General features: G+C 45.6%; 1 protein-coding gene across 1 annotated transcript; it reads right to left on the reverse strand.

The window, feature by feature from the left end:
* Positions 1 to 513: 513 nt before the first annotated feature.
* supt5h (SPT5 homolog, DSIF elongation factor subunit) lies at positions 514 to 17,115 on the reverse strand. Its single transcript, XM_069161024.1, has 29 exons — positions 17,012 to 17,115; positions 16,705 to 16,798; positions 16,467 to 16,623; positions 14,147 to 14,215; positions 11,099 to 11,168; positions 10,399 to 10,467; positions 9,679 to 9,744; positions 9,535 to 9,565; positions 9,373 to 9,441; positions 8,999 to 9,250; positions 8,638 to 8,727; positions 8,401 to 8,471; positions 8,178 to 8,283; positions 7,957 to 8,047; positions 7,556 to 7,692; positions 7,165 to 7,320; positions 6,488 to 6,634; positions 6,240 to 6,386; positions 5,728 to 5,853; positions 4,950 to 5,034; positions 4,605 to 4,742; positions 4,415 to 4,517; positions 4,096 to 4,223; positions 3,568 to 3,673; positions 3,265 to 3,423; positions 2,976 to 3,144; positions 1,954 to 2,151; positions 1,649 to 1,744; positions 514 to 1,082 (listed from the first exon to the last, which is right to left on the reverse strand). The coding sequence occupies exons 2-29, from the start codon at positions 16,789 to 16,791 to the stop codon at positions 942 to 944; spliced, it is 3,264 nt and encodes a 1,087-aa protein (XP_069017125.1). The 5' UTR covers positions 16,792 to 16,798; positions 17,012 to 17,115; the 3' UTR covers positions 514 to 941.
* Between the last annotated feature and the right edge of the window lie 32 nt (positions 17,116 to 17,147).

A 17,147-nucleotide genomic window follows, 5' to 3' on the forward strand; every position in this document is an offset into this window, starting at 1 on the left:
AGATGGACCTCCAGAAAACTAATAAGAAGGAGTGACTTTAGCTAACAACACCGAGATAACTGATGGACACATTTTATTCACTTTGGATTTGATGAGAGAAGTTGAATGGGAGTCTATGGAGCCGGAGGCTTTTTGGAGCCGACCTCTAGTGGCACTCGCTGGTATTGCAGCTTTATGGCACTTTGGAATCGGCTTCACCTTTTCAGACAGGAATTGTCTGTTTGATTGACAGGCCTGTGGTGCAGTCAGGTTACAGCTATCGGTGGGCGGGACGTAGTATCGTCAGGTTTCCAATCAGATCAATCAGATCAGTCAGATCACCCCTGGCTCCTCCCCCAGCTCGTCCAAATATGGTCACTTCCTGCTCACAATGTGGACAGAATCTCAATAACCAAAAACACTTTACGACCCCACAGATCGAATTTCACGACCGACATCACAGATCACACGTCGACACCAGGTGGAAAACGTCAACCGAACCAATGCAGCTAAAAACACACATGTACACAAACGTGAACTGGTTCACAGTTTATTGACATGTTACTTTTGTTTTTAACCCTCCTGCAGCCAGAAAATCCAAAAAGATACTGACGGAACACGGAGAAGCAGGTTCAGACCACGAGTAAGAAAAACAGTAAAATTAACAAAACAACTTAAAACAAAAAGGAGCAGAAGAGGGAGAGAGACAGAGACGGCTCCTGTGACGAGACGCTGTGTGTGTGTGTGTGTGTGTGTGTGTGTGTGTGTGTGTGTGTGTGTGTGTGTGTGTGTGTGTGTGTGTGTGTGTTTGGCTCTTACAAGTCATAAAAACAAGAAGAACAAAAGCTCTGCCTTCGTCTTTGTGTGACAGCACCAACAGTGTGTTCTCATGTTCTTCTGTGAGCGGTTCTCACTGTGCACACACACTCCCTCCCTCGTCCCTCCGTCCCCCTGTCCGTCCCTCAGTGCTCGAGTCGTCCCAGGAACCTCAGGTTGAGGATCTTCAGCTGGTCGTCCAGCTCCATGCGGACGATGCCGTCGTCCCCGTCGATGCTCAGCAGGATCCCCGTGGCCTCGCGGTCTTCTCCCAGAATCACCTTCACCTGGACACAAACAAAAAATACAAAACGGCAATTTCATGAAGGCTGCGTGTTAAAATCTGACACGTCTGATTGATTTCTTTATTGTTGTTTTTTTCCCCCACAGGTTTTATGTTTCAGCTGGAATAATGAAAACAGATAAACTACGTGAATAAATCTGACTGGATTATTATATGAAAAAAACAAACAAGGCTGAAGTTCAGGTGGGATGGTGGGCGGAGCCTGAAACAGCGGCTGAAATATTTTTTTTTCCTGAGTGGCTCTAGTTAACCATCTAGTGACCTCCTTTTGGGGTCCCAGGCCCCAGGTTGAGCCCCTTGCTCAAAAGCAGTAGCAGTAAGATTTCCCTTCACTGAAACTACAAACCAGAAAGCTCACCTGGACCAGGTGTCCACATACTTTTGGCCCTTTAGTGCATCTTAAATCAGATAAATCAGATACTTCATTTATTTCTAACACGGCTGAGGTTGATTATTTCACACATTGATTAAAATGTGATGTGATAAACAATGACAACGACAACAACAACAACAACAACCTGATCCGGTGTTTGTTCATGGAGACGTTACCTTGTTGTTCTTGGTGGGCGTGATGGGCTCCAGGTGGTCGCTGCTGATGCTGACAACCTTCTCCGACTCCTGCATGAACACCGAGCACATCCCTCCCTGCACACACACACACACCCACACACACACACACACACACACACACACACACAATAATAGTGTTCTTTATTATTTATCAGATAAATATTTCCTTTCTGAGGAGGATAAATGTTTGTGTTTGGAGATGGACCCGTCAGGAGTAACATGTTTCACAACTAAACCTCTGAGAACATCTGTAACAACATCTGTCGACGGTCCACAGGACTCACCGTGACGCTCCGGATGACGCCGGTCTGTCCCATCAGGTCCATGAAGGAGTCTTTCACTCGCACCAGGATGTCGGTGGTGACCCAGTCGCTGCCGCCCTGCTCGATGTTGGAGCCCGGGGTGTGAGGGTTGTAGCCGCCAGGAGAGGGCGCTCCGGGCGTCATGGGACTGTAGCCCACAGGACTCGGGCTGGGACTGGCCTGCATTGGAGGGAGGGGAAAAGGGGGAGGGAGGGCGACGAGAGACACCGTGAGAACTGAACCATACCTAAGGGCCAAAAGGAAACTATGACTCAGCTGTTCAAATTATTTATGAGGAATAAATCTGTTAACAATAAATGACAATTCGAGATTCCAGAAAATGTTTTACCACAGAAACACAAACAGTTGGGACCAATTAAAATGATCCAACCTATCATTAAAAGAGTTATGAAATAAAAACACACATACGGCACTTTGAAGATTTTCATGTTTTAACACCGTGTTTACGTCATGTTTTTAAGCAAATACATACAACTTTTTGATGTTGCAGGTTTTTTAATGTCTGGAAGTATTTAAATATTTTGAGGTTTTTGTTTAGCAAAAATAGATGTTAAGTGACGATACGTGATAAAGTACTTCTGATGATTCACAAACCAAATGAATGATCAATGTATTGAGAAAAAAGAAAACAAAAAAAAAGTGAATCTGTTGACAATGAAAATTATCGTTTGTGGCTCTGAAAACGGGGAGAAATAAGTTGGATCCATTTTCTGACACACGAATAAATATTATCATAACACTTTAAGATGCCTTTTACGGTTGTTTAAACACATACTTAACAGAATATGTTTAACACGAAGCAGCTGTTTGAAAACTTCAGCTTACACTAAACTTAATATCGCAAGTAACAGCAAACGACAACAACGAATCAGAACGAGTGTCTGAACTCAGATTCTTACAGTTTCAGTATTCAAGTATTTATGAACCATAAGAGACCAGAAAATATTCAACAATATTGAAGTGGACTGAACGCCGTCTCCTACCTGATAGGCCATGGGGGAGGGCGTGGGGTGGTAGCTGGCCGGCGAGTGCGTGTTCTGGTAGCCGACGGGCGACGGCGCCACCTGGTGGTAGCTCTGAGGACTGGGACTGGGCTGGTAGGAGCCCTGAGGGGAGGGGGCCGCGTAGGGAGAGTACTGCTCCGTGTTATACCTGCACACACGCACACGCACGCACACACACACACGCACACGCACACGGATGAATTATTGACCGTGACCGTGTTCAGTGGAACATGCAGGTGAGATACGTTCAGTGATTTCTTTTACTCACATAGCAGGAGTGCCCGGAGTCTGAGGGTTGTACTGGGGGTTAACCTGTGGGGAGGGGACCTCGGGGTAGCCGGGGGTCTGCGGGTTGGGGGTCCCTCCGTAGCCCTGAGGGGACGGCGAGGGCTCGTCGTCGTAGGGGAAGTCGTACTCCTCCTCGTTCCTGCAGGGCGGCGACAGAAACACGTGAGATGAGGACGCAAAAAAGAAAGCAGAGCGCCCCCGTGTGACTCGGAGTGTGCGTGTGCGTGTGTGTGTGTGTGTGCGTGTGTGTGTGTGTGTGTGTGTGTGTGTGTGTGTGCGCTACCTGGAAGGTGTGTTGGGGTTGCTGGGGTCCCAGGCTCCGCTCTGACCCGGCGTCCTGCTCCCATCATGCAGCGGGGTTTGAGAGCCGTAGTGAGGTGTGCGACTTCCTGTGATATGGCAAAAAAAAAAAAAAAAAAAAAACACGGAGCAATGAGCTTCAGTCACACACAACCACACAGGATTGTGGGTAATATTTAAGATCCTACTTTAGTGTGTTATCAAAACTGCTTAAATCACTTGTTAATGACTCAATCGTTAATATTGATTTGCTGCTTTTTACCACTTCATGTCATTATAGACTGAATGTCTTTGGGTTTAGAAGCTGTTGGTCCAACAGAACAAGACATTGTGTTAAACGTGGTGTTCCACAGGGCTCCGTACTCAGACCACTCCTGTCTGTGTGTGTGTGTGTGTGTGTGTGTGTGTGTGTGTGTGTGTGTGTGTGTGTGTGTGTGTGTGTGTGTGTGTGTGTGTCCGTGTCCGCGTGAGATAAGTTCGTATACAGAGAGGCAGGCTTTGGACGTCTTACCGTCGTGCAGCGGAGTCTGAGATCCGTACATGGGCGTCCTGGAGCCGGTGCCGTACATGGGGGTCTGGGAGCCGTACATGGGGGTCCGTCCGTGGTTGGAGGTCATCCCGCTGGGCCTCTTTGCTCCCCTGGAGGAAAGGAGGAGGGGTCGATTAATGACCACCATGTGTTGGGAAATTTCATACAGATGATAAAAGTATTTTTGTTCACTATATATAATATCGAAGGACATGAATGAAACCTGCAGCTCCAAACCTAAAACTATAAAACTATGTGATATGAAATAAATGTGTATGTGACGGTCTGTTGTTCCTCGTACATGGTGGTGAGCCGCTGTCGGTCCACGGAGATGGTCTGACAGGTGGAGTGCAGCTCCACTCGGGCCGTCGACTCCGTCGCGTCCTTCACCACGCCGATGTATCCTAGGAAACGGAGGCGGAGTTATTCAAACATGTCCACGAAGAAGACAAACTTTATTGGACGGTTACTTCCTGACGCTGCCGTCTCACCTTTGTAAGGTCCCTGGGAGATGCGGACCGTTTGACCAATCAGCTCGTTGTCTCTTCGTCCTCGGCCGCGCCCCATCCCTCCTCCCCCTCCTCCTCCTCCTCCCCCTCCTCCACCTCCTCCTCCTCTCTGCTGAGCACCTGGAGGACGACAACAACACCCGGCTGTGTTCAAACGTTGCAGAATAACAGCGGCGATGACTTATTTTTCTCCAGGAACTTGAAGCCGACCGAAGTCGAGCTTTTCAGAACTCTGTCTGTGTGTGTGTGTGTGTGTGTGTGTGTGTGTGTGTGTGTGTGTGTGTGTGTGTGTGTGTGTGTGTGTGTGTGTGTGTGCTGAACACCCACCTCCTCCTCCGTGGTGCATGGGGCTGCTGATACGAGGGCTCATCGGAGCGAACCCTCCCACGGTGAAGTTGGTGACGTCTCGGGGCTGAAAGCAGTCAAACAGCCGTTTCAGATGAAAGAACAAATATCTGGCATTTTTAACAGTTAAATAAACAGCAGATATACGAGTGGAAAACTCGTGTTTGTCCTTTTATTTGCGGTGATGCTGAGTCGTTACATTACCGCAAATACCAAATCTGACATTTTACAACAGTAATTACAACGAATTGAACCATCATGTTAACCACTAAATAAAAAGCGGGTGGGGAACCAGACTGTGAAATCCTGCATGAATAAAGAAGACACTTTTTATTTGGAGCATAAATCTAAAACCTGCAAATAATTGAATTTGGTCTAATGAAGGATCTGTAACCTGACTGCACCACAGGCCTGTCAATCAAACAGACACGCCCCCAAAAACAGGTCTTCTTGAATCTTCTTTTCTAATGAATGAGGGATTATTTTCAGATGGACCTCCAGAAAACTAATAAGAAGGAGTGACTTTAGCTAACAACACCGAGATAACTGATGGACACATTTTATTCACTTTGGATTTGATGAGAGAAGTTGAATGGGAGTCTATGGAGCCGGAGGCTTTTTGGAGCCGACCTCTAGTGGCACTCGCTGGTATTGCAGCTGAAGACACTTCTGGATCAGAACCATTTTACAGACCTGAAAGCTACGAACACTTTTATACTCAGTCTGCGGGTTCGACCCGCTACATGGACGAGACGCTGACCTTAGATCCGCCGGCCAGAACCAGATGTCGGGTCTTACACACGAACATGCCTCCATTCTCCACCAGCTTCTTACAGTGGAGGAAGGCGAAACCCCGGAACAGGTGACGGATCTCACCTTCACGGCCCTGCAGGAGCACACACACACACACACGTTTTCAGCATTAATGAATCCCAAATAATTTAAGCAAAATTTTAAAGAAATGTCCAAAAATATTTGTTAGTTTGCAATTTTGCACAATTCCTGCAATTCTTCCTCAAAAAACTGTCGTGAACAGAAGCAGTTTTTACTAATTTAACTAAAACAAAGCAGCAGATTAAAAATGCCAAGAGTTGTGCAACTCGTCGTCTCTGCATTCGCTCTGAGCTGAAGACAGAAGCCGAGCAGATCGAGTCGTGAGTGACGCTGCTCTGCGTAAACAAACGTCGGAACGAAACAGACTTTCTGAAGAAGCAGTTTTCCGAGAGTTCAACAAGAGATCGGCTTCTTCTCCAACAGGAAGTAAATATTTACAGAATGCGGCCCGTCGATGACTTTGACGATGTCCTTGACGTGGATGTTGTTCTGCTCCGAGTCCAGCGCCACGGCGAAGCGGTTGTCCTTCCTGCGGTTGACCGCCTGGTGGCGCACCGTCATTACTTTCCCGTGCATGTTCAGCACCTGACAAACAAACACGGGACGCCGTCACTCATCTGTTAGTTTTTTTTTTTTTCCCAACATGCGTGTGGTCCGTGTGGACGCTGCAGACGAGCTGTGATCACCTGGAACGTCTCCCTCTCCAGCCGGACGATGACGCCGACCGTCTGCGGGTCGAGCTGCACCAGCTCCCCCCACTCGTGCTGCCCCCCCGCGTCCACACCGGACGCCGTCTCCGAGCAGAGCTGCAGGTCTCGGGGTAAAACCTTCAACTGCACCAACACAGAGGAGAGACGGGGAGGTCAGAGAGACATGGGAGGGGGGGGGGGGGACAGGTGGAGAGAGAGAGAGACGAGGGGGGGAGAGAGAGATGGGGGGGGAGAGGGGGGGAAGAGCGAGAGAGAGAGAGAGAACTTTTCATTCAGGAATTGTTTCCTGAATGAAAATACACTCTTTAAAGTGTTTCAGGCAGATTTCTTGCTTTTAAAAGTCACTCGGACTGTTTACAGGTTTTGTTTTAACGTCTTTAGTGACACAAACAAGAGCGGACTGTCAGAATATTTAGTTTCAATCAAGCAAGAATAAAAACAGTTTATATAAAGACGTAGAAACAGTAAAGAGAAAAAACATATTCAGAATATTAAACAGCAGCCGAGTTAAAAAAATTATGTACAAGAGTTTCACTTCCAACCTGAAGCTGTAAGTGTGTGTGTGTGTGTGTGTGGTGTGTGGTGTGTGGTGTGTATGTGTGTGTGTGTGTGGTGTGTATGTGTGTGGTGTGTATGTGTGTGTGTGTGTGTACCTCGTGCATGGTGAGGTCGGAGAAGAGGATGACGAAGTTCTCCTCCACTCTGACGATGAGGCCGGTGTCGCCCTCGTATCGCCCGGCGATCACCTTGACGTGGTCGCCCATCCGGAAGTACTTCCTCAACTCCTGGGCCGGGAACTGCAGGGGGTCCTGTACGGGAAACACAAACACACACACACACACACACACACACACACACACACACACACACACACACACACACACACACACACAAAGTAAAAGAAAGTTGGTTATGAATGAAAAGGCTGTTTACTTCAGTTTTGACCTGCTGAGAGTCGGGAGTGTGTGAGCTGTGTGTTGTACAGTAAATGTGTGTGTGTGTGTGTGTGTGTGTGTGTGTGTGTGTGTGTGTGTGTGTGTGTACCTTCAGGTCCTCGTGTTTGGGCATGATGGTGATCTTGTTGCCGTCCACACTCAGGATTTTTCCCTGCAGGTTGATCAACTCCCCCTCACACACCTCCACGTTGTCACCGGCCTGCAGGTTGTGTTCACGCTCCTTACCTACACACACACACACACACACACACACACACACACACACACACACACACACAAAGTAATCATGAAAGCCGGAAATAAATAAAAGTCGGCTGATCAAAGACAGAATGTAAAAGCTTTAACTTAAGTGCAGCGCGTCAGCAGCCAGAATCAGAGTCCAATAAACTGACCAAGATTTTAACGATGAAACTAAAAACAGTTTTAAACAGTTTAACCCCCCACCCCTCCGAACTCCGATCCCGTCTCCGCGACCCGGCGGCGGCGTACCTGACTCGGTGACCACCTCCAGGTCGATCCCCTCGGGCTGGTCCTCGAACTTCTCCAGCTCTGACAGCGTGGGCTTCACTCCGTCTGTAATCTGGCAAGAGACCAAAACACGAAACGTTTTAATGTTCTCGGCCCGCACGAGAAGCTCCGAGGGTGTTCGTTCACGCGTTGGAGGTCCCGATTCACAGAACCGAGGTCGTAGTCGTAACCCCCTTCCTCACCACGGCGGACATGGCGAAGCTCTTGAACAGGAATCCTTTGCGGCTGTAGCGGTTCCCCTCAAAGATCATGAAGTCTCCGTCGTGGCTGACCTCCCCTCCCAGAGACCTGTCAATCACATCGTTGGTCAGAAGCCCGCATCACCCTGCCCGTGTGTGTGTGTGTGTGTGTGTGTGTGTGTGTGTGTGTGTGTGTGTGTCTGTGTGTGTGTGTGTGTGTGTGTACCTGATCTTCTCTGCATCAAACAGCCTCTGTGCAGGTCTCTTGAACTTCTTCCTCTTGGCGAACCAGTCCTTCTGCAGATCACACACACACACACACACACACACACACACACACACACACACACACACACACACACACACACACACACACCACAGAGAGAGAGAGAGAGGAGGAAGTCAAACATCAGCAGAGTGACTGTGGTGGATGATAAAGTGCGTTAGCGAGTGTTCGTCCTACCAGACTCATCTTGGCCTTGATGCGGTCCAGGTCTATACGAGGGATCATCTTCAGGGAGATGGTGTTCTGACTCGGCTCCACGTAGTCCACCTGCAGACATCAGACTCATTATGTTCCTAAATGTCTGAACACGCGAGTTTGTAATTCCCAACTTGAATCGTCAGACCCGGTTCCCAATCACGCCGGTTCAGACTCGAGATTATTGAATTACTCCAGCAGGTTTGAGAGGGTCGGGCTCTGCGCTGCGGTGGATCGGTGAATTGTGTGAGGGGGCGGGGCCTCTGATGTGTGTCAGGAATTACAGACGAGATCGACAAAAAAAACCAACCAAAAAAACCGCTTGGTGCTGTTGGGTCGGTACCTGAGCGATGTCGTCCTTGTACAGGCCTCTCTTCAGCCGGACCCAGGATTTGGGCTTCAGGTTGGTGACCTCCTTGACGACCTTCAGGACGTCCGTCATCTCCTTGATGGGAACCATCTGCTGGTTCCAGAAGCCCATCCTCAGGTTGCCGATGCCCTCGATGGCCGCCTTCACGTGCGTCTGCTTGTACGCCTCCACGTAGATGTAGCCCTTCACGTGGTCCGGGGCCACCACCGACTTGATCTGGAGGGGCTGAAGGGTTCGGTGCAAGGATCCACGGTCAGGTTACAGCGGCAGCGGCAACACTTCCTGTTTTGACTTCACCGGCCAATCGAGAGCTGAGCGGTCGATCGTGTGATCAAAGAGTTTCTTACTGTGTCTGTGAACTGGTAGGCGATGAACTTCCTCATCAGCGCGATGGCCGTCGCCCTCTCCTCTCCGATCTGCAGAGACACGACACGTGAGACCTCGTGTGTGTGTGTGTGTGTGTGTGTGTGTGTGTGTGTGTGTGTGTGTGTGTGTGTGTGTCTACACACCTTACACTTGACCGTCCACAGATTGGGATCCCTGATGACGACAAAAACAATTTAACATTGAAAAAAAGAAAAACACAACTTAATGATGTCATCGTGAGGTCAGCAGGTGTCTCTGTGCTGATTGGTGGATGAGCGTTTACGTACTTCACGCCAGGAAGTAGCTGCTGCTGGGTGATGTCATCAGAAAGCTCCTCGGACCCTCCAGAGAAACTGAAGAAGAAGAAGACAGGTTTGGATCTCTCTTTGGAGACTTCCTGATTGAGTTTTTCAAAATCAAATTCCAGTTCGACTGAAAGCCATTTTCTTTCCCCTCCAAAAAAAAACCTAAACGTTTAACTAGTCGCACCATTTGTAGCTCTCTGCTGCTGAATTATATTATATTTCTGTCTCTATTTTTATTTACATTTCTCTGCAATTCAGCTGAAAATGTTCCAAAATATACAGATATTTTCTGGTAAAAGAAAAATAACTGGACAATTATCCTGAAAAACACAAGTCCAGATCAGATCTGAGGCCAGTTTATATCTACAGTAACTGTAGGATAGATAATAAATTCTCAAATAAATGTATTATTGAATATTCAAAACAATGACCGCTCAGAGTTTCTTTTTTTCAACAAAAAATCTGTTCCTACTCATCTAATTTCTAACGGTGATTAAAGTCTGAAAGTCTTTTCATGTGAAACTGCAGGAAGGTTTACTGGTCGGAGATAAAACGAAAAACTGGCCAAGTGGAATAAAAACGTGGCGGAAATATTGATGTGAAGATGGACATGAACTCAGTTTATGAGGTGTAATAATGTCAAATATAAAAAAAACAGGAAGTCTGTCTGATATAACTTTTTGAAGAAACCAAAATACTCACTGCTCCCCTCCGGAGGACTTGGCATACTTCCTCATGTAGTATTCACCCAGCGCCTCCTCTCTGGAGTCTCTGTAACGCAACACACACACAGTCAGCCAAAGACAACACAACATGAACCGAGTCAAATCAACATAACAAACACACTCTTTGGGCTTCGTTTCACACCGAAGCAGCAACAAGAGAAACAAACGAGTCGCAGCCGGGTTCAGACAGACTGTTTATAAAAGAGTTCGTAGCTTCCCGGTCAGAAAAGTGAAACCGATGCAGAAGTGTCTTCAGCTGCAATACCAGCGAGTGCCACTAGAGGTCGGCTCCAAAAAGCCTCCGGCTCCATAGACTCCCATTCAACTTCTCTCATCAAATCCAAAGTGAATAAAATGTGTCCATCAGTTATCTCGGTGTTGTTAGCTAAAGTCACTCCTTCTTATTAGTTTTCTGGAGGTCCATCTGAAAATAATCCCTCATTCATTAGAAAAGAAGATTCAAGAAGACCTGTTTTTGGGGGCGTGTCTGTTTGATTGACAGGCCTGTGGCGCAGTCAGATTACAGCTATCGGTGGGCGGGAACTAATTTGAGTGACATGAGGTTGAGATCACAGTTGGTTTTTAGATCAGCCGGAAGAACGTCTGAGACACCAGGAAGTGAGTTGAGTGAGTGTCTCAGGTGAGGAGAAAGATCGTCGATGAGACGCGTGTTTTACCTCCAGAGGTTCTGCAGCCGTCTGGATCCGGAGTGATCTTCATCCAGAACCACGTGGTCGATGTTGGACACTGAAGGGAGGAGAGGAGCACCGGGGTTATATTAATAAACTCGTCATAGTTTGAAACAAAGAGTTATGACTGTTGGGGTAAAAAAACAACAACAACAACAACAACAACAACCAAAAAAACAACAACAACAACAAAAATAAAAACATTCTTACCTTCAGCTTCCTCTGCTCAGCACCGACCAGCAAGAGAGGGGAGAGGAGCAGAGAGGAGATAATAGGAGGAGGGGGAGAATAAACAGAGGAAGAGGAGGTGAAAAGAAGGTGGAGAGGAAGAGGAGGTCAAGAGGAAGGGGAGGTGGAGAGGAAGAGGAGGTGGAGAGGAAGAGGAAGAGGAGGTGGAGAGGAAGAGGAGGTCAAGAGGAAGATGAGGTGGAGAGGAAGAGGAGGGAGAGAAGCAAGAGTTTAAAAAGTAAAAGAAGAGGAGAGAAGAGATGGATTTTGTTTTTTTAAGAGGAGGACGAAGCCAACAGACATTGTCATCAGGGCAGAGCACACGAGCAGAGTCGGGCGGCGGCAACACAAAGCATGATGGGAGAAAAAAAAACACAACAACAGAAAGAACAACGTGATTAATGGAGACTGCAGAGAAGCATGAAGGCGGCGACGGCTCGACGCGGTCTCACAGGGAACAAACGGTTGAAACAAAAAACAACAACGCCAGGAGCCCCGCCCACAACTTTTGTTTCTACCGCACATCCACCTGAGTCATCACGCGAGAAGCTCCGCCCACATCTGTTAGTACCAAAAAAATAATAATCTACAACTGCGGACAACGACGGCTGTCAATCAGGCAGCAGGACCGGGCAAATGATCACTCGGTTCCTCCGAGAGCAGAATAAAGTGACCGAAGTCTCGAAGTTCACTTTAAAACTGTCTGTTTTTAACGCAGCTGCAGAAACAGGTTTCATAAAGAAAGAAAGAAAGAAAGAAGTAAAGAAAGAAAGAAAGAAAGAAAGAAAGAAAGAAGTGCAGCCGTCAGTCCGACCCGTTTGGAGACTTCAGTACAAACTAGGGAGTTTCTTTTGTTTTCTTTCATGTCCAATTTGTATGAATTGATTTTCCAAATGTTTTGCGTTCACTGAGCAGATGATGGATTTGCCCTTCGGTGCTTCCTCGCGTTACCTCACTCACGAATGTAGCGGCTGAGATGAAGTGGGGGAGGGGTTAATACGGTAGGGGGAGGGGCATGGATTGGATCACATGGGTATCGATGGAAGACACCGGAAGAAGTATCTGGAGCAGTTAATTACCGTTAACTGGAGACGACGACATGCACGACGGAGCGCCGGTGAGACAGAGAGAGTTCAGTCAGAAACACAGAGTCCTTCACGGCATGATGATGATGATGATCATTATTATTATTATTATTATTATTATTATTATTATCATCATCACGCTATAAGAGCAACACCCAAGATGTTGGATGTATCTCAAATACGCAATACGTTTAGTTTTTAAGCTCTAAAATGTGTTTATTTCTGTTTTTATTACTTAAACTTTGCTATTTATTTACGTTGTTGTTGGTTTAGTTTTAGAAATTATGTTATGTCCAAAAATGCAGCAACACTTGCCTAAGAAGACAATAAAGTAATATCGTATCATTACCATCGTTATTATTAGCAGTTACAGTCGTAATCTGAAGTACGAAAAAAACCTGAACTTATATATATATGTATATATAGATATATATATATATATCTTGCTCTGAATTATTATCAGAACAGTTGAGTTGGAGCGTTATTATTTCAACAGTGCAATAAATAAATAAAATTAAAATAAATAAAAAAGAACGCGTTTTTCTGGGACAACCTGGTAAATTTGTTTTAAGATTCACGAAGTCCTCTGATGTTGTTTTTTTTTTTTAATCCCTCTTTTTCTGACGCGGAGACGTCGACGTGATCGGTTGTTGTTTTGCCCTTCGCTCGGTCTGACAGGACGTCTGCGTTGGATTTATTTTGAATCTTCGTGAACTCAAACACTCGAGCTGCGGTCGGGGGTGGGAGGTGTTTAGGGAGGGGGGGGGCGGTGCTCAGGGTTCAGGTGGAGTTGGGACATGAGAAAACAAGTCACCTGCCAACTGTATGAATGTCCACATATATCCTGCTCTTTGGGGTCAAATATTCAACACACTCGGGACAGTACTGGGGTATAAAACGTGACCTTGAACGCCTCACAACCACCACTTGAAAGACTTGATCTGCCGTCGCCGGGGCGACGCATTCTCGCCTCTTAGCTTGGACCGCTTTTATCAACACAAGTGGAAACATGCCCTCAAACAGTAGTCGGTTCGAGATCTCATCTCTGCTCATATAAAACTCGATAAGACTCTAATGACTCGTTGGAAGAGAGCTGGAAACGTTTTATAGACGACTTGATGGAGGTTATAATCCAACCAGATGACTCGCATGTTTTGATTTGTGTTTCTCCTCGTTTTTTTGTAGTTTTGGTTTGTTTTGTTGAAGAGTTTTTTTGTTTGTGTACATTTTTTCACGACATCTTTTCAGAGTTGCTCGTTTATTTGATTGTTATATTTGTATTTTCTGTATTCAGTTTTACCTCCAAGCGACATGCGGTTGAATATAAATGTTATTTATTTTTCATGATAAAAAGACTATGATTCTGGTATATTAAGATAATGTCAGAGAGGCCTTTTAGTTGTTTTCGAGGTTATTTAGTGTTTCTTTGTATCCCAATAAATAAAACAACCAAATCTAGTATTTTTCTTTTCGTTGTTTTCTCGTTATCCATGTTAGGATTTGTATTTTGGGGAAATATCGATGCAGAAAATGTAGAAAATCTTCTCGGTTGAGCGGGATCTGAGTCTAAAGATGAACAGTGAGTTCAGGGAGTTTTTAAAGGGAATTTGTTTTGTTTTTTTACACTTAATTTACAATTACAACATTTTAGTGTCTGTTTTGTGTCTGTAAACGTAGAAGGACACATGTGAAGAATGAACTGAAAAAAAAAAAAGTTTCTCACCTTTCTCGAGGATGTCCTCGGCCCCTTCCTCCCACTGATCGTCTTCGTCCTCGTACTCATCGTCCACATCTGGAGGCAGAAGGACAGACAGACAAGTGTGTGTTCAGACTCCGACTCGTATCCATCTTGGATCTCGGCCCGCCGTCTCCTCTACCGGACAGCCGAGCACTTCCTCCCGATGCGGGAGATCGTTCCCGATACGGGAGATCGAGATCGTTCCCAATACGAGAGATCGAGATCGTTCCCGATACGGGAGATCGAGATCGTTCCCGATACGAGAGATCGAGATCGTTCCCAATACGAGAGATCGAGATCGTTCCCGATACGAGAGATCGAGATCGTTCCCGATACGGGAGATCTTTGCAGGAGATCTTTGCAGGAGATCGTTCCTTCTTGCTGCTATCAGAAAAAAAATTCCCCTTGCGGGATCAATAAATTATAGTAAGTATTGATCTATCTATTTATCTCTCTATCTATCAGCAGGTAGGTGTGTGTGTATAGTGTGTATAGTGTGTGTATAGTGTGTGTAGTGTATAGTGTGTGTGTATAGTGTGTGTGTGTGTATAGTGTGTGTATAGTGTGTATAGTGTGTGTATAGTGTGTGTATAGTGTGTATAGTGTATAGTGTGTGTGTATAGTGTGTGTGTGTGTATAGTGTGTGTATAGTGTGTGTGTGTGTATAGTGTGTGTATAGTGTGTGTGTATGTATAGTGTGTATAGTGTATAGTGTGTGTGTATGTATAGTGTGTGTGTATAGTGTGTGTGTGTGTATAGTGTGTGTATAGTGTGTGTATATAGTGTGTGTGTATAGTGTGTGTATAGTGTGTGTGTATAGTGTGTGTGTGTGTGTGTGTCTCTGTGTGTGTGTATGTATAGTGTGTGTGTATAGTGTGTATACTAGTGTGTGTGTAGTGTGTATAGTGTGTGTGTGTGTGTATAGTGTGTGTGTGTATATAGTGTGTGTGTGTGTGTGTATAGTGTATATAGTGTGTGTATATAGTGTGTGTATAGTGTGTGTGTGTGTATAGTGTGTGTGTGTATAGTGTGTGTGTATAGTGTGTGTGTGTATAGTGTATATAGTGTGTGTATAGTGTGTATAGTGTATATAGTGTGTGTATAGTGTGTATAGTGTGTGTATAGTGTGTGTGTGTATAGTGTGTGTGTATAGTGTGTGTATAGTGTGTATAGTGTGTGTATAGTGTATATAGTGTGTGTGTGTGTGTATATAGTGTGTATATAGTGTGTGTGTGTGTGTGTGTGTATATAGTGTGTATATAGTGTGTATAGTGTGTGTGTGTATAGTGTGTGTATAGTGTATATAGTGTGTGTGTATATAGTATGTGTATATAGTGTGTGTGTGTGTATAGTGTGTATATAGTGTGTGTGTATATAGTGTGTATAGTGTGTATAGTGTGTGTGTGTGTATATAGTGTATATAGTGTGTGTAGTGTGGATATTGTGTATATAGTGTGTGTATATAGTGTGTATAGTGTGGATATTGTGTGTATATAGTGTGTATAGTGTGTATAGTGTGTGTGTGTGTATATAGTGTATATAGTGTATATAGTGTGGATATTGTGTATATAGTGTGTGTATATAGTGTGTATAGTGTGGATATTGTGGATATTGTGTGTATATAGTGTGTATATTGTGTGTATAGTGTGTATATAGTGTGTATAGTGTGTATATTTTGTGTATATAGTGTGTATAGTGTGTATATTGTGTATATTGTGTGTATAGTGTGTATATAGTGTGTATATAGTGTGTATATTTTGTGTATATAGTGTGTATAGTGTGTATATTGTGTATATAGTGTGTATATAGTCTGTATAGTGTGTATATAGTGTGTATAGTGTGTATATTTTATGTATATAGTGTGTATATAGTGTGTGTATTGTGTGTATAGTGTGTGTGTGTGTGTGTATAGTGTGTATAGTGTGTATAGTGTGAGTGTGAGTGTATATATTGTGTATAGTGTGTATATAGTGTGTATAGTGTATAGTGTATTGTGTGTGTGTGTGTATAGTGTATAGTGTATTGTGTGTGTGTGTGTATAGTGTGTATAGTGTGTATAGTGTGTGTGTGTGTGTGTATAGTGTGTATAGTGTGTGTGTGTGTGTGTATAGTGTGTATAGTGTGTATAGTGTGAGTGTATATATTGTGTATAGTGTGTATATAGTGTGTATAGTGTATAGTGTATTGTGTGTGTGTGTGTGTGTGTGTGTGTGTGTGTGTGTGTATAGTGTATTGTGTGTGTGTGTGTGTGTGTGTGTGTGTGTGTGTGTGTGTGTGTGTGTTGAAGATGTCCTCTTCTTCGTACCAGCTTCATCCAGGATGAACCCTCCATGTCTCGGCTTCTTCCTCGGCCGGTCGTCGTCGTCCTCCTCCTCCTCTTCATCGTACTCCTCCTCATCCTCCAGGTCCTCCCCCTCCTCCTCCGCCACCTTGTCGCTGCCGGTGGGGCTCCCCGCCTCCTCCTGGTGGCGACGAACAAAACAAACTCACCCCGATCCGTTGTTTACACCATCAAACTGAGGTCGGCTGTAACTCGGCGTTACCTCGTTCTCCTCCGCCTCCTCCGCCTCTCCGTCGCTGCTGCGTTCGCTCTGGTTGTCGGAGAAGTCGCTGTCGTCGCTGTCAGACATCTCGGAGCTGCAGCAGCGCGAAACATCGCGAAAAAAACCCAGTTGAGTGAAAGTTTGAATGTTTCCGAGCGGCTAGCAGCCATGCAACATCCGGCCATAACAATCCGGCCGGCCTGGCAGGAAGCGTGCTAACTCACGTTAGCACGGATGAACCGCTCTAAATATCTCCGAAACGGCACCGATCAGATGTTAAACAAGGAGCTCCGCGGCTGGTACTTACCCGTTCTCAACTCCCGCACCGGGTTTTTAATCCTCTTAAGTTGAAGAATAAATGTGAATAGCAGCTTATTTCTTGGGCTCGGATGCCTCACGTATTCTAGGAGGGGAGAACCGCGAGATTTCGGTAAACTGTAAAA

The sequence above is a fragment of the Embiotoca jacksoni genome, unplaced genomic scaffold (assembly GCF_022577435.1).
Source record: "Embiotoca jacksoni isolate LCO1_2020_lvr unplaced genomic scaffold, fEmbJac1.0.p SCAF_28, whole genome shotgun sequence".
NCBI classification, from domain to species: Eukaryota; Metazoa; Chordata; class Actinopteri; family Embiotocidae; genus Embiotoca; species Embiotoca jacksoni.